This window comes from Polypterus senegalus, chromosome 4 (genome assembly GCF_016835505.1).
Source record: "Polypterus senegalus isolate Bchr_013 chromosome 4, ASM1683550v1, whole genome shotgun sequence".
Taxonomy (NCBI): Eukaryota; Metazoa; Chordata; class Cladistia; order Polypteriformes; family Polypteridae; genus Polypterus; species Polypterus senegalus.
The window spans coordinates 90,040,955-90,063,415 of record NC_053157.1 but is presented as its reverse complement, the minus strand read 5'-3'; the positions used below and the strand labels follow the sequence as shown (position 1 = coordinate 90,063,415).

General features: G+C 36.3%; 1 protein-coding gene across 4 annotated transcripts in view; it reads right to left on the bottom strand.

Annotated features, from left to right (window-relative positions):
• Positions 1-22,461, bottom strand: part of irf2 (interferon regulatory factor 2) — a 121,344-nt gene that overhangs the window by 11,517 nt on the left and 87,366 nt on the right. For all 4 annotated transcript variants that reach the window (XM_039751026.1, XM_039751022.1, XM_039751024.1 and 1 more), the window contains 3 exons: positions 21,510-21,553; positions 15,261-15,366; positions 3,676-3,840 (listed from right to left, as the gene is read on the bottom strand). In XM_039751026.1, the coding sequence (XP_039606960.1) occupies positions 3,676-3,840; positions 15,261-15,366; positions 21,510-21,553 (315 nt within the window). The remainder of the gene's footprint in view (positions 1-3,675; positions 3,841-15,260; positions 15,367-21,509; positions 21,554-22,461) is intronic.

Sequence of the window (22,461 nt, the reverse complement as noted above, 5' to 3'; positions counted from 1 at the left end):
TATAGAAAGCAAACAAAAATACAAAAAAAAATGGTAGGATGTGAATATATCATTTCAATCTCCCCCATACCTTTAACTGCAAATCACTAAAGAAAGTGAATTTTCAAAAATACCACCAGCATATAGTCTTTGCACAATGTGATCAGCTTCCAAGAGTCACTTTCATATAGACCTGCCAAAAAGGCCTCTTAACAGTACATGACCAAGAAAACTCAACATGCACAATCATACTCTTGGATACAACCATACAGTGCCAATAACAACTATTCAATCCCTAGGAAGATTCACATTTTATTATTATGAAACACTGAATTGCAGATAAACTAATTTAGCTTTTTTGATACTGATCAATAGAAAAAGACTCTTTAAAGTCAAAGTGAAAACAGATCTCTGCAATGTGATCTAAATTAATTACAAATATAAAATACACAATTGATCACATATGTATTCAGGTTCTTTAATATGGCATTCCTTAATCATCACTGGTGCAGACAATTGGTATTTGAAGTCACATAATTAGTTACAGTATATGGAGATCATCTGTCTGTAGTGAAAGGGTTTCAGTTGACTGAGTTTAAAAGCATTTCTGTACCTAGTAGGTTCAACTAGTGGCAAGTTAGTATTGTGGTTTAACCATCACAATGAAGACAAGCAGCTTCATGAAAAGGAGAAACATGAACAAGTCTAGCGATGGATACAAGATAACTTCCAAGTTGCTACATATGTGTTAGAGTTCAGTTAAATCAATCAACAAGAAATGGTAAGATTATGGCACAGCTTTGAATCTGCCTGAAGCTGGTGTCACACACATGCGCTTGGGAGAAGGTTGGTAGGCTCAAATAATGTTGTTTCTCAGCTGGACCAGGGGTTGGTGTGGTCATCTGACCCACTCTCCTTTTGTCCCTCTGCAGACTAGCAGAAGAACCAGCCAAACAATGCCGTCACCACCATCCCTCCCCTCTGTTGACATCACTTCCGTTCTTAGCTGATGACATCTTCCTTCTGAAAACACACCTACCGATGACATAATTTCCCCTATCACCCACCCTGGACCATTCCCTTATCTCTATCATATAAATACCTCTGTTTTCCCATCTGTATTCAGTTCTGTTTTGAACTCTGTTGCAACCATGTGTTTTTTTGCTGCATTTTTCAGCATACAGGTTCCCTAAACCTTTTTGAGACTCCTGTTCTCATTATTTACACTGGCCATTCACAAAAACTGGGTGATTGTACAAAGAGAAGATGACAAGTGAAGGAGGCCACCAATAGACCTATGATAATTTTGAGAGACTCTGAAGGCAGCTCGAGGAAGGTTCTATGGTCTGAAGAGACCAAAGTTGAGCTGCTTGGTCATTAGACTAAACAGCATGTACATTATCAAAAACATATCACCCTCACTGTTAAGCATTGCTAGAGGAAAAGCTGATGCAGTCTGTAAGAAACCTATGCATTGGGAGATTTTTGTTTCAGCAAGGAAAGCCAAGCCCACACAAAAATGGCTCCAAAACAAACATGTTCACGTAAAGTTGCAGAGTCAGAATCCAGATCTCAATCCAACTGAGAATTGGTGGCCACTTGAAAAGCCTGTTCACTCACAATCTCCATGCAATCTGTCAGACCTTGAGCAGCCTTACATAAAAAAAAGGGAATAAACTTCAGTATCTATTTGTGCAAAGGTGACAGAGAACCATGGAAACAGACCCAAGGTTGAAATTTCTGCCAAAGGTGCATCTACAAAATACTGACTTGAAATGGGTGAAAACTTATGTTTTAAATTTGCAGTTAATTTAGACCACTTTGTAGAGATATATTTTCACTTCTTCATTAAAGAGTCTTTTTCTGTTGATCAGTGTCAAAACCAGCCAACTTAAATCCCTTGTGCTTCAAAGTTTCATAATAATGAAATGTGAAAAGAGGGTAAATATTTTCTATAGACACTATATCTCTAATCATAATTCAATTAAAATGTAGCAAATTTTAGCACTAAATTGATTTTAAAGGAAAACACCATAGGAAGAGGTTATAGATTCCAATAAGCAATTGGGAAATTTAACCTAATGATTATATTGTTAATTTTTCAAACACAATGCAGTTTGTAGTAAAGACTTAGAAAAACATTAAGGCCAACTATAATTAGTCCTGTCATAAGGGTAACATTTTAGCTTTCTCAGTATTGATTCTAGCCTTGTTTTGATCTCTTTTTCCTCTTAAAGAGGGTTAATTGCACAGGATTCACCATAAATCCTCATATTTGGATGGCTGAACTCAAGAGAGCCTCAATATTGTCAGAATCCCTTCCCAGCACCACACGAATTGGTGCATCCCCTGCTGCTTGTCAAGAAAATACATTAGCAAGTTGCTAACGCTTAAACATTCCAAGTCATCAAAAGATACAAATGAGATTATATCTCCATAAATTACAATCAAGACGTGACTGTTCATAAACGTGAAAGATCTACATGATGATGGCACAAATACTAAGTATAGAAGTGTTGAAGTATGTATATAGAGGGAGTAGCACATCACAGTCTTTATTTTCCTAACTGTAAGTTTGCAGCAGGTTTGGACACTTCTGTTCAGTGAAAGCTTTCAGCCAATTTTAAATTTCAATATTTAGATGACAATAATATCCATGCATGTGCTTGTAGAATGAATACAGCAGGAAGTGATGAATGTGGGTAGTGAAAGAAACATTGAATAGAAAAAATAAAACATATGTTGATTCACCAATTCAAAAAGAAGTACACTGCATATAATGATACATTCAGGCATAATAAATAATTTGCTTTTAGAACAGAGGAAATGAAGACACTTAATGTATACTACTTGCCAAATGTCTAAGCTTGTGTGGTAAAATATTAAAAAAAATTGGTGGTCAGTAAAATGATTTTATGAAAATTTCAGGCTACTCCCTAAAGATGTATACTTCTTCAACTGATTTTCAAGATATGAAATGTGCCATCTATCTGTCTCCACATGTGATCATGAACTGCTCTACAAGCATTTACTTGCTTAGTGGCCTCTTGGCAATAAATAAAGAAAGCCATGTTAAAACCCACACTTTTAACAGCAAACTCCAACCACTTTAACACACTCTACTACCTTGTCCTAGAGCCAAGATACTCTGGTCCACTTACATTCAAGCTCTCCACATCACATTTGAAAAGCCCTTTGAAAACTAGGATTACATTCTAGGACTTGGTTTGACAATACATAGGAGGCCTTACAAATGACACTGACTTTCAAGACTAATTAAATAGACATAAAAACAACTTATGATCATCTTAAGTTAAATATGTTTAATCAGAGGTGGCAAAGTGGTTAGCTTCGCTGTCTCACAGATCTAGTGTGTCAAGTTAGTAACCTATGCCTGTTTGTGTTGTCGGTGTGGAGTTTGCATGTTCCTCTAATGTCTGGATGTGGTTTTCTCCAGGCTCTATGGGTTCCTCTCACATCCCAGACATGTGCAAGTTAGGGTCGCTGCTTGGCTTGTGAACGATGGTGCCAGGTTAAGCCCTGACCCCAGAAACAGTGAAACTGATTAAGCAGGTTTGAGAATGTGACATCAAAATAAAACTATTACTTAAATAATTTTTTAAAAGGTGCCTTAAGTTCTCATGTGCAGTCTTTATGAAATGGTCTTGTGACTGAAGTTCAAATGCATAGACTCACCTGCGTATGAAGAAACTGGTGAGATCTGTAACGGATAGGGATGACTGGAAGTCACTGACTGGTCTTCACTTTCCGTTATCACCTCAATTACCTGGCAAACATCAGGTGGGTTGGTGAAGATCACTTGGTCTTCCAGTACACTGTGGGATGTCGTCTGGCTGAACTCTTGAAAGTTAAAATAAATAAATAAATAAAATGTAATAATATGCTTAAGGTTTGGTAATAATTGCACTTCTTAAACGTTAACAGCTTTCACACGCATGCTGCTATACTTCAAAATTTTACATTTGATGCTTTATAATCAAACTTTTTGCTTTAATTTTTGGACATTAACCACTGAGAAAACAATCAATTCAGCTTGACAATAATCAGTTCAACAATCAGCATATGGAGGCTTCCAACACTATCCGTTAATCCCACCTACTGTCTGTCTTTTATATCTTCACAAATTGTAAATTCTACACAAGTGAATCCACTGTACATTTTTTAGCAAATGAACATGTTCCAAATAAATCAGATTCAGATAGTAACTTTTCTTTGCCAATTTAGTTTAAAGCAACATGCAGATGCGGCCATCTTTCAAATGTTGATGTGAAGATTTTCCTTGTTCATTACATCTGATAGTCTTACCATAAGCTTGCTACACTGAGTGACTGACTACAATGCATCTCTCTGTGTTTTTGTAATTGCTTTGTTTTTAAAATTGTATATTTCAGTTCTATTCACAAGTCAGTTACTCACTTTGGTTCATAAAATGAACAACAATATTTAGGGAATCGTTGTTGATATTTTTGTTATCTCTTATAAAATGCACCTGCTGTTGATCAGACCAGCTATAAGGTTGGTAGATTTAACTGCTAAAATCAGCATCAGACACATTAAAAACTCAAAAAACCCAAAAACTATTGATCTCAGAGAATAATGGTAATGGGCTCTTTCAATTCAAATTTCAGAAAAACTAAAGAAATTGTGCAAATCATAAAATATATTCTTATTTAATCTGCATTACGCATGCCATAATTCAACTAAAATGTTTCATCATTTGATATTAAAATATATAAATTTATCTAGAAATAACAAGCCAGGAACTTGGCTTCCGGTAAACAGATGGCTGTGATCCTATGATTAAAAGGAAGAAGTCTACGTGACCATCATCATCATCAAGCCCTTCCGTGAGAACCCTAAATCCAAAGAGGACTGTTTCATTTATGTTAGGTAGAATGCCCAGAGGGGACTGGGCGGTCTCATGGCCTGGAATCCCTAAAGATTTTATTTTTTCTCCAGCTGTCTGGAGTTTTTTTTGTTTTTTCTGTCCCCCCTGGCCATTGAACCTTACTCTTATTCGATGTTAATGTTGATTTATTTTTTATAATTATGTCTTTCATTTTTCTATTCTTTAATATGTAAAGCACTTTGAGCTACTGTTTGTATGAAAATGTGCTATATAAATAAATGTTGTTGTTGTTGTTATACATTACTAAGATATGTAAAATTATATCATTGTCATCTGCTTGTCGAATACTCCGCTACTCACTGTTGCACATATTTTATACTATCTGCCAGGTGAATTTAATGAAATCTTTAGTATAAACAGTTTACGATCAGATTTGTGAAACTAAACAAAAACTGGAAACCAAGTCATCTAGGTCCTTCCAACTTGTGATATGTGATTTCAATTTATGTGAACTGGAATTAGCATTGCCACACACCAGTACATTAATATTAATTAATTAGGGGGAAACATACTGGACAAATATGCTGGAAACATCTCTGATGCTTACAAAATCCCACTGCAGCAGGATGTGTCTAACCACAACATTCTTCACTAACTACTACGTAACAAGAAGGAACTGAAACGAGAAGTTTTAGCCAGAAGAAAAACTGAGGACAGGAGCAATGACGGTATTGCAGAACTACTGGGATTCTTCTTCTGTGCAGGCTAGGATTTGCTGAAATTCTCACAGACATTGAAAAAGGCTGATTATGCCATCAGAATATGAATTTCTTGAATAGAAATATGACTTCTTAAGAAGTCCAAAGCAAATCTGAAAACTAGTTCACGATCAGGTGCTAAAAAAAATGGGGGACCAAGCAGACAAGGACCACTAAAGGAACTAAATAACTTTTTAGAAGATTTGAAACCAATGACTTTAGTATCCAGATTAAAGATGTAGAGGAGAGGTTTTGTAAAAATGCCAGAAACACTCCTGTGATGGAGCTTAGCTCAGCTGAAGTGGACAAATCTCTATGGCAGGTTGAAACCAACTGGGGTGTGGGGGCAACAGGCATATCTGGGAGATAATCAACTCTCCCTGGTTTTTCACTTGTTTCTTTTTTTAAATGGTCTCTGAGCTGTGCAAGCAGTCAATAATTACCCCAGTTTTCAAGCAGTCTGAATGACTATAAGCCAGTAGCAATCACCTCCGTACCAAGGAAATCCCTTAAAACAAACAAGGGACAAACATCTCATTGACACAATGAGTGTGTTTACATGCACTTGCAAAACCAGAATAAGGCGAGTTACCGGTTAAGGCAGAATTTTGGTTTCCTAAAAACCCCCATTCACTTGCATAAGTCCCTTTATGAAGTTCTCCTTTGGCAAAACACTAATTCAAAACACTCAACAACATATGGAAATACGCTAAAAAAAAACAGACATTGTGAACACTGCCGTTTTTTACTTTTAAAAGTAACTTAGTTACAATACTCATTACTTACAAAAAAGTAACTAAATATATTACATGTATAACTATTATATCAGGAAATGCATTATAAAGAGTGCATTACTTTTGTGTTAACCTTTCCTTCTTTTGTATAAAAAACTGCACATTTCACTGGCCAGCATTTATTAAATCCTAAGCCCATATCTGAATCTTCACGAAACTGACTAGAAACATAGCCAAACGTAATAATTTTCCAGTGTTTTATAAATATGTTTAGTTCTTCATGTGCTTTGAAGTAAATCACATTCTGCCCTCTTTTACATCCACGACCCGAGCCACCAATGATTTGCAGTAAGAGCACAGCCACTGTGCTACTAGATCACACTGTTTTGACATGGCTATAGCAAATTGCTGGATCAAAACTAAACTGGCATTTTATTGCTATGTTTTTTCTACCGGATTACATGCAGCACAATCTTTTCTGCTTGGTTATGTGTTTGAGCCCTGCAAAGAAGCTGCGTACCAATATGTCTGCTGGAATAATGATAATGTAGGTATTTTTACTTCCAAAAAAAAAAAAACAAACAACAAAAAAAAACAAAAAAACAAAATTTTAAAAATGAACCAGACTACATGTTACTTTTAACAGATTATCCCCAACACTGCCCCCACGATTGTGAGGCTTACAAACAAAAGCAAATCTGCCTACCTTTACACTGACAGTTTTGAGTATTTTAAAATGGTATTTACAACTTCCCAAAATAATGGTGCTAGCTGTTTTATTGGAAGCAAATGTGGGTGCGATTACACAATAGCGTTTGTTCCAAATCCATTTCTTTCTAAATAAGCTTCTAGTAGAAGTGCAATATCAATTTTGTTTTAATGCAAATTTTCACAGAAATTGAGGTTGTGCACTTTCCACAAAACTATCTTAATTTGACTATGCGGGATAAAAAAAATGAATGAAAAAGACGCAAGTGCAAGAAACTGAAATTATACAATTAGGGCAAAAATCATACTCTGCTCAACATTCACAACCGCCCACCAACACCCCCAGAGATCAAATAACAACAAAAGAAAAAAAATAAGACAGCACAAAAAACCCTAGAATGACAGCCCTAAAAACTGAAGACTGCTCATGTGGAGCGGGGCCACATAGGTACTGTCGTTGTTGATTGTGTTACACCCAGTCGCGTCTCGCCTCAGCACCCCGTTTAAACTAATTTGTGTCTGTTTAAATGTCGTCCCCGTAATAAAAAATGGAGAAGGGTGTTGCGGGGTGGCAGCGACCACCTGGGCACATCAGGACCGGGATTTTATCAGTTATATCCGGCTCATCATTATTTAAACCATCAGGAGGGAAAGAAGAGAAGGAAGGAGAAAGATGGAGATTTCATTTACCAACAACCGCTCATCATTTTTTGTCACTATTTACATCGCGCTTTGATCCAGTTTTGCTTTTCATTCAGCTGGAATCACAACAGACCATCATCGCCAGAAACCCCGGGGTTGGACATTATTATCCACCATTCACCGAGGAAGCACGGTGAGGTTCTATTTTTCTGGGAGATTCAAACGCATCTATTTTTGATCAGTCATCCATATTCTGGACAGTGGTTTAACCGGATTCAATTACATGCCATTGACATTCTGATTATTCAGTATTCAGTATTATTAGTGTTTTGTGTTTGTTATACGTTTGCAGGGACAAGGGAGGTTTTTTGTTATTATATATGTAGTGTTTTCACTTTGCGGGTTTGGTGGCGGTATATATATTTTACGTCAGGCATTTGTATTATTATTTTTGTCATTGTGCATCATTTAATATATTTCTACACTTTTTTACATATCTGCCTTTGTTTACTAGTCTTTAAACCGTCGATTGGGGAAGAGGAAAAATATTAATTTTCAGAGGTACAGCTTGGTATAGGTAAATTTTTCAGTAATTCATCCAGGTCACAGGTCCTGGTAACGTGGCTGCTGGCTGGGTAAGGGGTCAGCCGTTACAAGGTGAACTAACTCGCAAAAAACAGCAAATAACAATAGTAAACCAACTATAAAACCTTCAAGTCAAGGAGAAAGCGTCCCCGAAAGCAATGTATCATTCTATGGCATTACAGAGAGAGAGAGAGGGGTTGAAGCATGCATCGATAAAGCACATTGCGGCAATCACGACATAATGAACCACCTCAGGAGCCCAATTAAGACTTGAGTGTAGCTGTGCAACGGGTGACATCTCAGTACCACACTAGTTCAAATTGAATGTCTTTATTTTTATTTTTACAGTGCCTGGAGTGCCAATCCTGCCACAAATCCCTGAATTTTCCCTTGCAAGTCTGAGGGCTGGATGCAGATCTTTAGGCACACTGGAAATGGAGGGGAGGCCCTAGGATGATCTGTTTTGGCTTCCGTGTTGCCAGAATAAAACTTCTCCTTTCTTCAACCTGTATCAGGTGTGAAGTCTGAGGAAAAACTACAAGTCAGATTTGTTACAACTGACTTTGAATTCCGAAAAACTCCTAATATCTGAACTCAGTCAGTGAATATTAGTGGCTTTGCAATCATGACGTGTGGCGAGCTGTAAACCCTGTGAGCTCTTATAATCTCGATCTGGCCAGATGCCAGTTGTGGAAGCCACTCTCAATAAAAGCTCTAGAGTCATCTCCCTTAACCCCCTTAAGTAAATGCGTTGTATGGATGTTGTGCCTTCTCGAGCAATTTTCTAAGGCACTTAGTTTCTGGCTCAAGGTAGTATAGTAGCTTCAGTCTTGAGAGTCATATAATTCTCAACATGGCATGCACTGAAGCATTTCAGGACAACCATTACAACTCCAAGATTAAGTTTCTTCTTTAACAGCTACTATTTCATCTTTAATTTCTGAAAAAAAAAATCTTAAATATTAAATTATTCAGCTGCTAGGTAATTTTCAGGATTCAATTACATAGCATTTCTACGGTGTCTGAGCTGAGAGACTCGCAAGCCGATTCATACCACAAAGATTTCTTTGATGAATCAGAAGCAGCAGAGTAAAGTCTGCAATATGATGAAGCCACTATTTGAAGGCCCACATTATAGCTGTTCACGAAAATAAAGTATAACTATGGATTACTTCAGTGTAAGACTGAGAAAAACATTAAATTGGAACACTAAGACTCAGAGGAAAAACTTGGGCTGCCATTTTCACTGAGGTGTGATGTGACTTCAGAGGCTTATTTTTGTAAAGCAATATGGTTTTGTTGCACTTGTAAAGAGCAGATATGTATCAAACTGAGCAATATCTGAACAGATTATTTCAGCTGTAAGAAGGAATAATGCAATTGACTGAGCATTTGCCTCAAGAAATTGATCTTTGTCTATGCTTCCTCTGTCTTCTACCGGTGGCTGCTGGAAGTCTGTGTGAAACTAACAAGCACAGACAACAAAATCCTTAACTGTAACTGGTTTACATGGCCAAGAAACTGGGCTACTTGCAGAGAAGTCAACCTGTGATAACCTGGTTTCACAGAGACCAACATCCTAATTCCTGAAACTGGAATAAGGGTTTACATGGCATTTTAGAAACCAAGCTTCTATGCAAAAGTGGGTTATTAGTGTGTTTACATGAACTTTAAATGTAAGCTCTTTCAAGATAGCTATCAAGTTTTTTTACTGTGCGAAGACAAGAAAAGATGTATTTTAAGGTTCATGTACTACTGTATATGCTAAGCAAAGTAAAACTGGGCCAATAGGCAGGATGGACACTCAACTCAGGAAAACATTTCTAATCTGCTCTTGCAAACATCATTGCAAATTTCTAGGACTTTAGTACAGGCAAGGCAAATAATAATGGATTATAAAGGGAACTAGGTGAACTATAAATACAGATTAATGAATTTCTATTATAAGTCTGTTCACAATAATACATTATGTCATCAATATTATTTTTACCTTTTCATATATTCTTCTCCTACGACTATAATTACAAACAAACAAACAAATGTCTAAGATTCAAGATTGGTCTGATTATTGAACCAGAAGGGAGGCATCCAAGACCACCACATACTGTACAATAGTAGGAGAGACTCCTTATTAAAAAAAAAATAAAATCAAAAAAATAAAAAAGCAAAATGAAGGTGGTGTAGGATGCTTCTAGTTGAGTAGGATTTGTGAGCAAGCTAAGCAAGCAATATGACAAAAGTCAATACACTGTAATATTTTTGAGAATGTGCATTGAATCACATCCAATTTGGGAACATTTCTAAAATGGTGATTAGAGTTAAAGGGTCTGTGAAAGTTTCATCATTTTCCAAAACATGGGAAAAGTAGATGTCCTAAGTAAAATACAAGCTCAGACAAATCCAAAACATGTGGCTAAGTGAGGCTGGGCCTTGGTGGAGCCTCTAAAAGGCATGATCTTATCTTGGGGAGATTTTGGAAGGTCTGAACTTGAGAGAGGTATATGATTATACAGTATTACACAATATCTACCATAACAAAGAAACAAAATCATTTAAGAGATGAATACAAAATTAAAATCTTCTAGTGTTGTTTTAAGGAGTACAAGGTTATGCAGTATTACAGGTTTTAATATCATTTAGACATTATGTCTTTGTCTACACAACTTTTAGCAACACTTTTTCATTGAATTATATAGTGGCAGTTTAGGAAAGTGAGGTATACCACTGCAGTGCTATGTAACACTGTGGGTTGGCTCTCACTTCTTTTTGGGAGCCACTTAAACCTGTCACTGCCAATAGTCATAACCGAGATCAGCCCGTCAAATGAGGACACACACATGCAGCAAGTGTTAGGTGCAGAAAGTGATAAGTGCTTTAATTAAAATCAATCCCATAAGCAAAGACTGATCCAAAAGTGCAGTGCAAAAGTTCAATAAAAAAAATAAACCAATAAAAGTCAAAGTGATTATGGCAGTTTAAAAAAAAAAACAAACAAACAAATAATTCATTAAAACTCCAAAGCATGAAGCTTCTCTTAAAACTCCAGTCCCCAGTGCATCCCTTTAAAACCAACATCTCTGTTTACACCGCATGGGGCATTAACAGCAGAGGAGACATTTAACCGATAGGCACAGCCAACCTTCATTTAAAGGCCTGGGTCTCTGTTATCCATGGCTCCTAGCAGGACTCAAAATTAAAGCCTCATGTCGCTCCATCCATCTCTCACTGCCTCTCCCCTGACTTGCATGGTATTGAGCTTCGGGTCTCTCCAGCTCCCAAAACTGCTTAGAACGGAGTGGCCCCCTTCAGCTCCCAAAGTCTGCCTCACGCTGCCCCAATGGCATCATCTGCTGGCTGGCTGCTTCCCCTCTCCCACACTGACCTTCCATTTCTTTTCTCCGTCCATTTCCTTTTCTCATCTTTCACCATTACCTGCCAAGCAGGCTCCTCTTATGTTTGGCTTTCCTAATTGGGCACAGCTACACCGTGCCACTACCTCTCAGGTAATAAAGAATAATATTGGGTAATTTCATAGGTTTGACCAAGTGCTGTGAAGCTTGTTTAGAGGCTGTGCTGGTGGAATGCACTGCCTACTGTTTTCTCTGTAACAACTGTATGTGCTGCCACCAAGTCTTTCTGGAACTCTTTCCGAGTGGTCTTTTGCTCTTGGGCTACTCTTCTGATTGTCTTTCTGACTTCCTGAATAGAAATCTTGCAAGGAGCTCCTGTGTGTAGCCCATTGATGGTGGAGTGGTGTTCCTTCCACTTGCGGATAATGGCCCCAATGGTGATTACTGGAAGATTCTGAAGGTTTAAGATACATCTGTAATCAGTTCCATTGATATGTTTTGCAACAATCAGGCTGCAATGGTCTTGGGAGAGCTCTTTTATCAATCATGAGATATTTCTTGTGTGACACCTTGGTAGCAAATCACCCTTTTATAGCCCATTAATATGTACTAACCCAGCTGATATCAATTTGCACAGACAGGAATAGGAATTACTTTCTAACTATTTATGAATTTCAGCTGTTTCTTTGCCATTCCTTGTCTTGGTGTGCTTGTGTTTCTTAGAGTGTTCAATACTTTTTTCCTGTGTCATTCCACGTTATTATACATACCTTTATCTATGGTCTTTAATGTTGTGAATTCTTCATATTTGTGGATTTCTTGTGTTAATACCAATGTCTGGTGATAATTTCATGTGAATAGCCTGATTGGAAATATATTTACTGAAAACAATTGTTGACGTGTTCAATACTTATTTCCCCCACGGTATCTAGTGGTCTTATTCTCTGTTGTCCTCTACTTCTTTTGCCTTCAATTTTCTCCAACATGTGACTCTTTTCCAGATAATCCTTTCCACTCATTAGATGGCCAAATAAATATTTAAGCTTTTCTTTCACAATGAAGCCTTCCAATTAAAGTTTCTGTCTACGGAGCTTTTAGAAGTCTTCTCCAGCACCAGAGTTCAAAAGTATTAAATTATTTGCATTCAAGTTTAGTGATAGCCCAACTCTTACAGCAATAAATCACTACTGGGAATACCATAGCTTTAACAATACAGATCTTTGATTATAATGTAATGTTTCTGCTCTTTAGTGTCTTGTCTGTATATATCTGTCCTTCCCAAAAAAATTTATTTCATGGCTGTAGTGTCCAGAAATCTTGAAGCTATGAGAAACAATCTGTCATTGCTTCTATCTCTCTTTATCTATCAGCAAAGAATTGACAGGGTCTGTTGAGATAATCTTGGTTTTTATAATGTTGAGCAGCAAACTAGCTTTAGCACTTTCTTCTTTCACTTTCATTAAAATCTATTTAAATCCTAATTGCTTTTGGTTATTAGAGTAGTGTAATTTGCATATCCAGGGTTGTTATTTCTTCTAGAAATGTTGATTCCACCATCTGACTCGTGTTGATCAATATTTTGCATGATAATATATACATAGCCTATAGGTTAAAGAAGTAGGGTGACAATGTACAACTTTGTCATACACCTTACCCCACCAGTTTGTTTTTCCATGTTCAGCTCTAACAAGTTGTTTCTTAGTCTGTGTAAAGGTTCCACAAGAGGCAGGTGAGATGACCTGGTATCCCCAATTCTTTAAGGACGTACCATCTTGAAGTAAATGTCATTAATCAAAACAGGCAAGAAAAATTGCTTTTTATATCACTATATCACCATACCACAAATGCCTACCATCAGCATCCTGCCCTCCATTTTCTGGAGGATACACACATCAGATTGCTGGTGCATCTGTCATACTGCACTTGATGCCTTTCAGTTTTTGCCTCCTTGAGAACAGCATATGGTGGGAGCACAATCTATCCAGGCTTGGTTCCTGCCTTGGGTGTGGTATGGCCAAGCTGTATTCTGGTACTCCTGATTCAATATAAAAAGGATGAAAGCATGGTGGGAACACACTATCCACCCAATAAAATAGTACTGTCTGCATTTAGAAAGCTGGAAAAATTGTTTACCAAGAGAAAATTCAAGATGAAGCATTGATGAGACAGGTGGACTAACAATTGAGATCCTAGTCTGCAAGCGTGTTCTCTGTAACTCATAGTCTTATAATTTGTTAGTCACCCACATATCTAGAGTATACTGTACAGGATTATCTTAAAAGGCCAGTGAATAAGACTTTGTAAACCCTACAATATCAGTCTTATCAACCATCAGAGGTTGATATATTTTTTGTAATATGTTGTACAATATGTGTAGCTGCTTCATTTTGAAATTTTTGGCTTCACTTTACCATCCGTTATTTCTTATTCACTTTTAGGTTACGTTTCCATTCACTTTGGTGTCTTTCAGAAAGAAAAAATTTTTATCAAAGTGACTTTAATAAATGACCAAATTGTAAACTTATGAATAAAAGTTCAGGAAATCCAGGATGGTACAGTAAACGCTGTAGATATCTACAGTTAATACAAATCAAGGACAGCTTAACTTAAAATGATTTGCTAAAAGAAACACCTGAATCTCTGAAGACTAACAGCAGATGGGATGATCAGTAGACGTTTATTCAAAAGCTTTTAAACAATGAAACAGCATACATTTTAGATATGGTGAGAAAGTAAATAGGCCAAAATCAAACATTAATTTGGTAAGAACAAAGAGGTATCAGTGGTTAGAAACAATGAAGGGCAGAGTTTTACTGGGACCTGTAGGACAAGCGGAGTAATAATTTTACCAATAGAACAAAAGTGTGAACTATCGCTGTAGATAATTTGGTAGGTACAAGTGGAATAGCAGTTGTGGGGGGAAAAGGAAATAGGGCTTGATCAATAACTACTGCACATATGCCGATCCAAGAAGTCAACCATCCAAATAAAATTCTGTAGCCACTGAGACTGCCCAGGACTGAACCTGAGCACCCCTGACATAAACCATCTGTAGCTGTACACAGCAAGAGTCAACAATGCATCTCTCTCTACCACCAATTTTTGTATAATGACAATCCTACCAATACTAAGATTACTCTTAATCAATTATGTCATGAACCTCCCTGAACAATACAAAGAAATGAGAAAAACACATTTTCATGAGATAAAATGTCATGAAAATATTTTTAATAGCACTTTGAATTTTGGTGAACCTTAGAACATCAATGCTAGAAAAAAACTGTTTACCAAAAATGTGAGGATAGGTTGTTCCTTATAAGCAGTATCTATCCAGCTCAGATTTAATAGAACACCTAGTAAACAGCAAACTGGACCATATGTACAGACAACAGGACCCTTTCAGTAAGGGAACACAGACCATATTATTCAAATGCATCACATTAATGTGACAAGCTTGTGTTTTTTGTCCGAAAACATCCTATAGAAATAGCTTTAAAATAAGTCAAAAAGAAGATAATTTTTAAAACTTTATAATTTAACATCTGCATTTTTTTGGACTTGGTGGTTACCAGTAATATGCCAGTAAAAATAAGGGCATCCTCCATTTAAGAAAAGCAGATTTCTCACAACTTACCTGGAACAGTGCTCTCTGAACACTGCTCCCGCATCTCTTCTTTCACGTCAGACTTCGAATCCGCTTCTCCATTAGTTCTTTCACATGTAGTATTAGGCAACTCCACCTGAAACAACAGTAATATAGTTAGATATACTAGTCAGTAAGAATCCCAAAATTATTTGCTGACAAAGTACAAAAAATTCTGTTTTTGAAATTTTGATAAATATATATGCCACCTTTGGCGAAATTACTGATCATCAGTGGTGTCTCTGTTTTGGAGGCAAGCAGGGCACTGCCAGCAGATGGGTCTGTTTTGCAAAAATTAAATAAGTAGTTAATTTATCTCAATAGTGTGACACATAGTTAAAATGTTTATTAGAAGACACAATTTATTCCTCAAAATATTTTTTGTAATTTCCATTATATGCTCAATGCAAGTTCTTATTTAAAAAAATATTTCTTTTTTTGAAGAAATTTTCTTTGGTTCTGCCACAAATAGCTCTTTTCCAGGTGGCTTGGGCAGGCTCTATCACCACTGTGTTTCCAAATACTTTTACACAAATCCACATGCATAGTCTCAAATTTTCAGTTTGGCCTTGAGGCTTGAATAATAGAGCCATTTCAAACTACCATTGCTGGAATTTGTATAAGTTGCTGCACTATAAGAGTTACCATCAACATTATCATGATTCACATTGATTATTTAGTAGAATATAATTTAGCATTTTTACAACTGATAAAAAGTTGGAAAATAAACATCTGAGGACACATCATCCTGAAGAATTATGTTCTATGTTCTTGGATTGAAATTTTGAATGTGCTGACTGTTATGTATTAGCCACGCACTGCACCATTAATTGAATGAATATTTCTTTGCCCTTCTGCTTTCAGTGTAGAGTATTTGATGTATGTTGAAATTTATTTTAATACTCTCCTTTGGTAGTTGTGATGTATAACAAAATCTTATATCAACAGATCTTCACTTTGTGCAATGTTTTATGGCATTATCCAGATAACATCTTATCATCAATGATACAGGTATCCTAATACATTGTAAAAGACTGTGTCTATCCCTTGCTCCCTCGTGGGAGGTTTACTGGAAGTCGTCTCCTTAATCAACTTCCTTCCAACAGCTCTCCAATCTTACAGGACTCTTTCAATGCAGCTCTAATATTTCTTTTTCTCTACCTTTTACATTTCCCACACATTCATACCACCAGCTCAGCCTCACAATGCTCACTTGGGGTCTGAGGCAACACCATCCATTCTCCCTAACCCCAACCCTGTGAGCCAATTCAACCCAGGACGCTTGGTGACAACTAAAAGCGACTGCATACCCAGTACATTGGAATTAAGTATTTGACCATAACTTTTCCTCACACTTCCTCTTTTCCTCTCTCTCACTATCTCAGACACAGACACACACACACATACACTCTGCATGACTCCATCCCTTCCGACAGTTTGTAGACACTAATGCCCACAGAAATTTCCTGCCAAAAATGGCACTGCAAATCATAAAGCAATTTGTTGTTAGGACAGGCTGGTTGCATTGTCAGCATTAATGAATGTCTGCATACTTCTTCCACTCTGAACACACAAGCCTATCTTCCAATCAATTGACAGTAAGGATACCCAATCAGCTTACCCATATAAATCACTCTTTGCAGAGTGTGCTGGCAGCCAATGGGCACTTAGAAACAATCTTGAACCCCAGTCACATATGCAGGCTACTACAGGAATTTGCATGGGCAGACTGCATATGTGAACAAAGCTGAGTCAAGAATCCTTGAATCCGCAATTTCTCCAATCAAGAAATTGTATAATTACCTGAAAGTTCCTGTTAAACGTATGCATGAAAAAAAGCCATAAAATTGTCAGCTAAAGCATTCAAAACATCATACTGTATTTACTCGTATACAGTAAATACACTGACTCTTACTGATTGTTTCTTTAAAGTTTCTTTTTTACAGTTAGATATTTAAGCAGCTTCTGAAAATTGATCAGATTCTGAAATCAAGCAGCTTCTCTCTATTTATGATAAAAAGCAAATTCCTAAGTCCAGTTGTCACAAATTGGAAGCCCTTTCAAAGCGTACACTTTCCACCAGTAAAGCAAGTGGCATGCTTTGGTGACACTGAAATCATGTAAAATACGAAATTTGTTCAGCTAAAGTGAAAAAAAGGAAACCCATGGTTCTTTGCTTTTTTTGGATTTGATTTTGTTGTTTTTAAGTCTCAAATTCATGGTACTGTTTAAATCTGAATGGATTGTTACCATTCAGCTACATCATTTAAAATAACAGAATAGGACAAACACTGTACTTATTTTTCAACTATAAAAAACACAAAGCATTAGTCACCTGGGAGATCATTTGATTGACCTGGTATATGGGAATAAGTGATTTGCATTTTAGACATTTCTCAATTTAAATATATGAAAAGTGCTCACATGCTTTTAATTTTGGAGATCAGAGGTGTAATATAAGCATCAGCTATCAGCAGCCAATATGACCAAAATATTTTGAAGACAACTGCTCGCACAAGATGCCTTTGCTGTGAACTTGACTTGAAATTAAAAGAAATGTTATAATTTCAACCAAACAAGAAATATTGGAGTTGGGAGGAATGGGGGAATAGCATACCGGCAGGTAGCAGAGATAAACAGAAACCGAAGGTAGAGGAGAACAATCTGTAAGAGTAGGACAAGAAAGAGAATAGCCTAACAATTTGTGAACTCCAAATCATTTGCTTCCTTCAACATTACCAACTCCATTTAAGTTAGATGCTTTTGCTTGACACCTTTTCATATTCTACCAAACTTTTTGCTTCTGCTCATCGAAGAACTTTTAGTTTTCTCAGACAAAATGTTCGCCACATTTATTCCATAGCTTCATGTGTTTCTAACATATTTCTTCATGACAATGTTATTACTGGCCTTTGAGATTTTTTAAACAATACAACTAACTATAATCTGTCTTTCTTTTGCCATTTGTTTTTCAATCAGGAACACATTCCTCTTTAATTTCACTCTGAATACTTCGCCTATTCCTTGGTTTCTTTTTTCATCAATTTTGCTTTGCCTACTTGTTAATTACAATGTTGTTTCTCACCTTCACTATTTTTTTACAATCTTTAAAGGACCTCCTTTTCCCCAAATGCTTCATTTTAGCAGCATTCCACTGCTATATTCTACTGTTCTGTTGTTCTAAATATAAACGTTTACATGACTTTTAACTGCATATTCTTTATCTTTTTTCACTTACTACTGAAACTACACAATATACACACACACGTACACACAAACATACCAGATATTTATATGTTAGAATTAACACAGGGCTTTGAGGATCAGAAAACCATCTATGTATGTATCAGTTTCATGGGGACAGAAACTCTTCTTTGTGTATTAAAATTATCAATGTAAGAAGGAGAAATGCTGGGAACCAACCGGATGATGAACCACTTCAGATTTCCAATTTAGGGCCTGAGTGCAGCTGTGTAATGGGTGACACCTCAGCACCACTAGTTTGAGTGGAATGGAACAGTGTGCAGCTTTTTTTTTTTTTTATATATATATATAAACAGTTGCTGGAGTGCCAATCCTACCACAGAGCCCTTGAATTTTCTCTTGCAAGATGGAGGACCTGCTTGCAGGGCTGGATGCAGGTTAACATCATACCCAGGATGGACCAATTACAGGTCAAGGGCCTTGCTCTGGGGCCCAATGGAGAGGAATCACTTCTGGCATTTACAGGATTTGAACAAGTAACCTTCTGATTGCTGGCACAGATCCTTAGCCTCTGATCCAACACTCTGCCAGAATGTAAGAAGACAGCAGATTTTTACATCTGAATCCTTTATATAACGAGGTTACTTTCTTAGTAGTATCATATTCCATTATGATAATTCGCACCCATATTTGAATGTACATACTGTATACAGTATACACTGTTTACATCACCTTTAGGACTGTGTCATACAAACTAAAATTATGTTTCAACTAATCACATGCATTGGTCTCTACCTGTATCTTACAAGGTATATAGAAGAAAATGTGATGTTATCATTAAGCCCCTCTCAAACTACACAACGTTTCAGCGATTTTTAGTTACAGACTTCATTTACAAGATCTTCATGAGTCAGGGAAGTTGCAGCACACTCCTTTGATCACCAGTTGTATAGTTTGACATTTGCATTTGACTGATCTGCAACTCTCCCCGAGAAAAATCTAACATCTTTCATTTTTGTCTTAAGTCGTAGGTGTGGGATCCTGTGTGTATGAAAGCTGACAACTAATGATTGCTCAGCCAGAAGTACAATTCACACAAGGCAATCATAAGTAAAGAAGAAAAAAGCAGGAGATTTGGATTGGGAAAATATAAGAGAAACTTGATTTATGTTTCTTGTACCATGACAGAAAAAGGGTGGAGAATGTGGCTGGACTTGCCATACCTGGAAAACATTCATACATCCAACAGTGCTTAAAGACAGCACATCAATTGGCTGTCAAAATGCAGCAAGCTCACAATACTTTGGAAATTGAATACTGACTTGAGAAGTTGTGAGGCAGTTATGTAATCTGTCATCCCTTGTGATTTCCAGTTCCAGTCAAGTATATAAGGTTTTGTGAAAGATTGTCCCACATTCACTACTTTGAAATATTATTCAGTACTAAGCATCAACTGAACTTTGCATTTTGCTGGCCAGATTGTGAAGACTAATGGTCAAGACATGCTATCAGATTGCTTCATGTCTCTGTATAAATAGGACAATCATTTACATAACAAGCATGCGATTACACAAATTAAAATATCACTGGTGATTGTAAATTGGATAATTGTGTCTTGCCTGTGCACAAACCATTTCAAAGTTGACTGGTTGACTAGTAACACCAAAACAATTTTCTGAGAGTGATAGTCAGTCTATGTATGTTTGTATGAAAGACTTGCATTTCACTGAAGGTTGAGTCCTGCCTTGAGTCTACAGTATTTCTGGCAGAATCAGCTCTGGCTCCCCACACCTGTCTTGTTAAGAATGAGATGATTTGACTACTTTTATAGGGACTAAACTAAAAGGGCTGTAGGATTAAGTCAGAAGAGGAATGTGCCTATTTGTGTACACCACAATCCAGAAATGGTTAACCCAATGGAAGAATGCCGACTCCAACAGGACTCTGCCCATTTGTGTGCCTCCAGCCATTATCATCTTTCTTAACCTACTAAACATCCTTTACTTTACTTGTTGAATGACTGGAAGTAAGCACTGACCTGTGCTACCGTTACAAACAGTAACAATCACTATTGGCAGACTGCTCATGCACAATCGTCCTCAGTAAACAGGGACTTTTCCATCTTGGAAGCCTACCCATCTCCCATTCTTTTTGCACAATGCACTAGATAAAGCAAACTCTAAAAATGGATCAATGGTGACATATTCAACACTCGTTCATCAAAAGTCTTCTTAACTAGCATTGTATAAAGTAATCTCAGTTGCTACATGCCTGCTGGCCTTTCCTGGATGACCAGCTGTATGCTCTCTCAGATTCTTACTACAGCCTGAATACAATGAATAGATGTAGTGCTAAATATATATTGTAATTGTGAATCTCTTAATATTTTATTGCATTGACACTTGGAAGCAAAAAAATAGGTGAATCAAATAGTAATAATAGTAATAATAATAATGTATAAATGCCATTTTCAAAAGTATCATTCTTAATGGAGAGAATTCTGTTTTAAGAATAGAGCAGAATGATACAGAGATAAAAAAGCTGATGAAACATACAATTTATAAAACTGTCTAAATGAGGACATAGCAGCCTGGTTTGTTTATCCAGCCCTGACCTTACAAAAGTATAAAACAAATAAATAAAATAAAACAGAAAAGCCAATATTTAAGTCAGCTGCAGTAAAAAAAAACCAAATGTGACTATGTCAATATTTGCAACTGTTTATCTAATAAAAACTAGAATCCCAATTTCCCCAATTATGTTTTCACTATGAATTACAAATACTTATAGTACTCAATGAAATTATAACATATGAAATTAAAGTACTTAATACATTTTGTCAACTTATAGAAGCCCTGTGAGAGCAAAAATAGGTGATTTATTTAGTAGAGGACATAATTTAATTATGATTTAATACATCTGTAAATATGTTGCATTAAATATTTATGTCAAACGTAAATGGGATCACAAGATAAAGTATGTGAAACATATTCCCTAGCAAGACATCAAAATGTACAAATAAACATGGGATATTACCTTAATTATGTTCATTGATTCATCTTTGTCTACTTTTTTCTTTCCTGTAAAACAATATAAAAGACAAATCTGTATTGATTATGTTAAGAGACTGCATGGGAAAACAATCAAAAATTCATACACATCTTTGAAATTAACAAAAATATAATAATAATAATGGTTATACTGTTACTGTGATAGGCAACAGGAATGCAAAATAGTCAGCTATAACCAACATTTACTGTTATGTTGCCATGCTGTCTTCAGAATGACTGCAGACACAATAAACCCTTTATTTAAAAAATGCAGAGCTGAATTTGATTACTCAACTTTAGGAAGGATACACATAGGCTATGGACCGATTGTTTTTTACTTTTATAACTTCTTCAATTTTCCACTAATAAAACCAATAAAAGCAATATGCAAGGCATGATTAAGATGGATGTAAATAAAACAAAAACAAGATTCTCTTATAGAGTTAACAGCAGCACAACAGAGGCCCTTGCCATATACTGCATGCCATTTGGCACTACAGTAGACCAACCAATAGTAGTATGATATTAGAAGGCAAAAAAATATTTGTAATTTTCACTGAAAAAGAGTTTGTAATACTTATGGGTCTCAGCACTATATTTACAAAAATCTCTTGCTCTATTTTTGTAAATTGTGACGTATGCATGCATTAACATGCACGTAACAATATAAAAATAGACACTTGAAAATGAAACTCTAAATTCAATATATTGATTTTGACTAGGAATAAAAAAATGATCCTAAGCCAAAAAGATGGATTGGTATCAAATTATATTGTGCTCCAATGACATAAAAAGAGAGCTGTTCCTGTTGGCACAAGTTCATGGAAAATATCCTAAATTGACCTAGGCACAGCTTGCACAAAGACATAAATATGCTTTAGTAAAAGCCACAGTAGATCAATAATGATTAAAAAGAAATATTGACATTGGACTGGGTC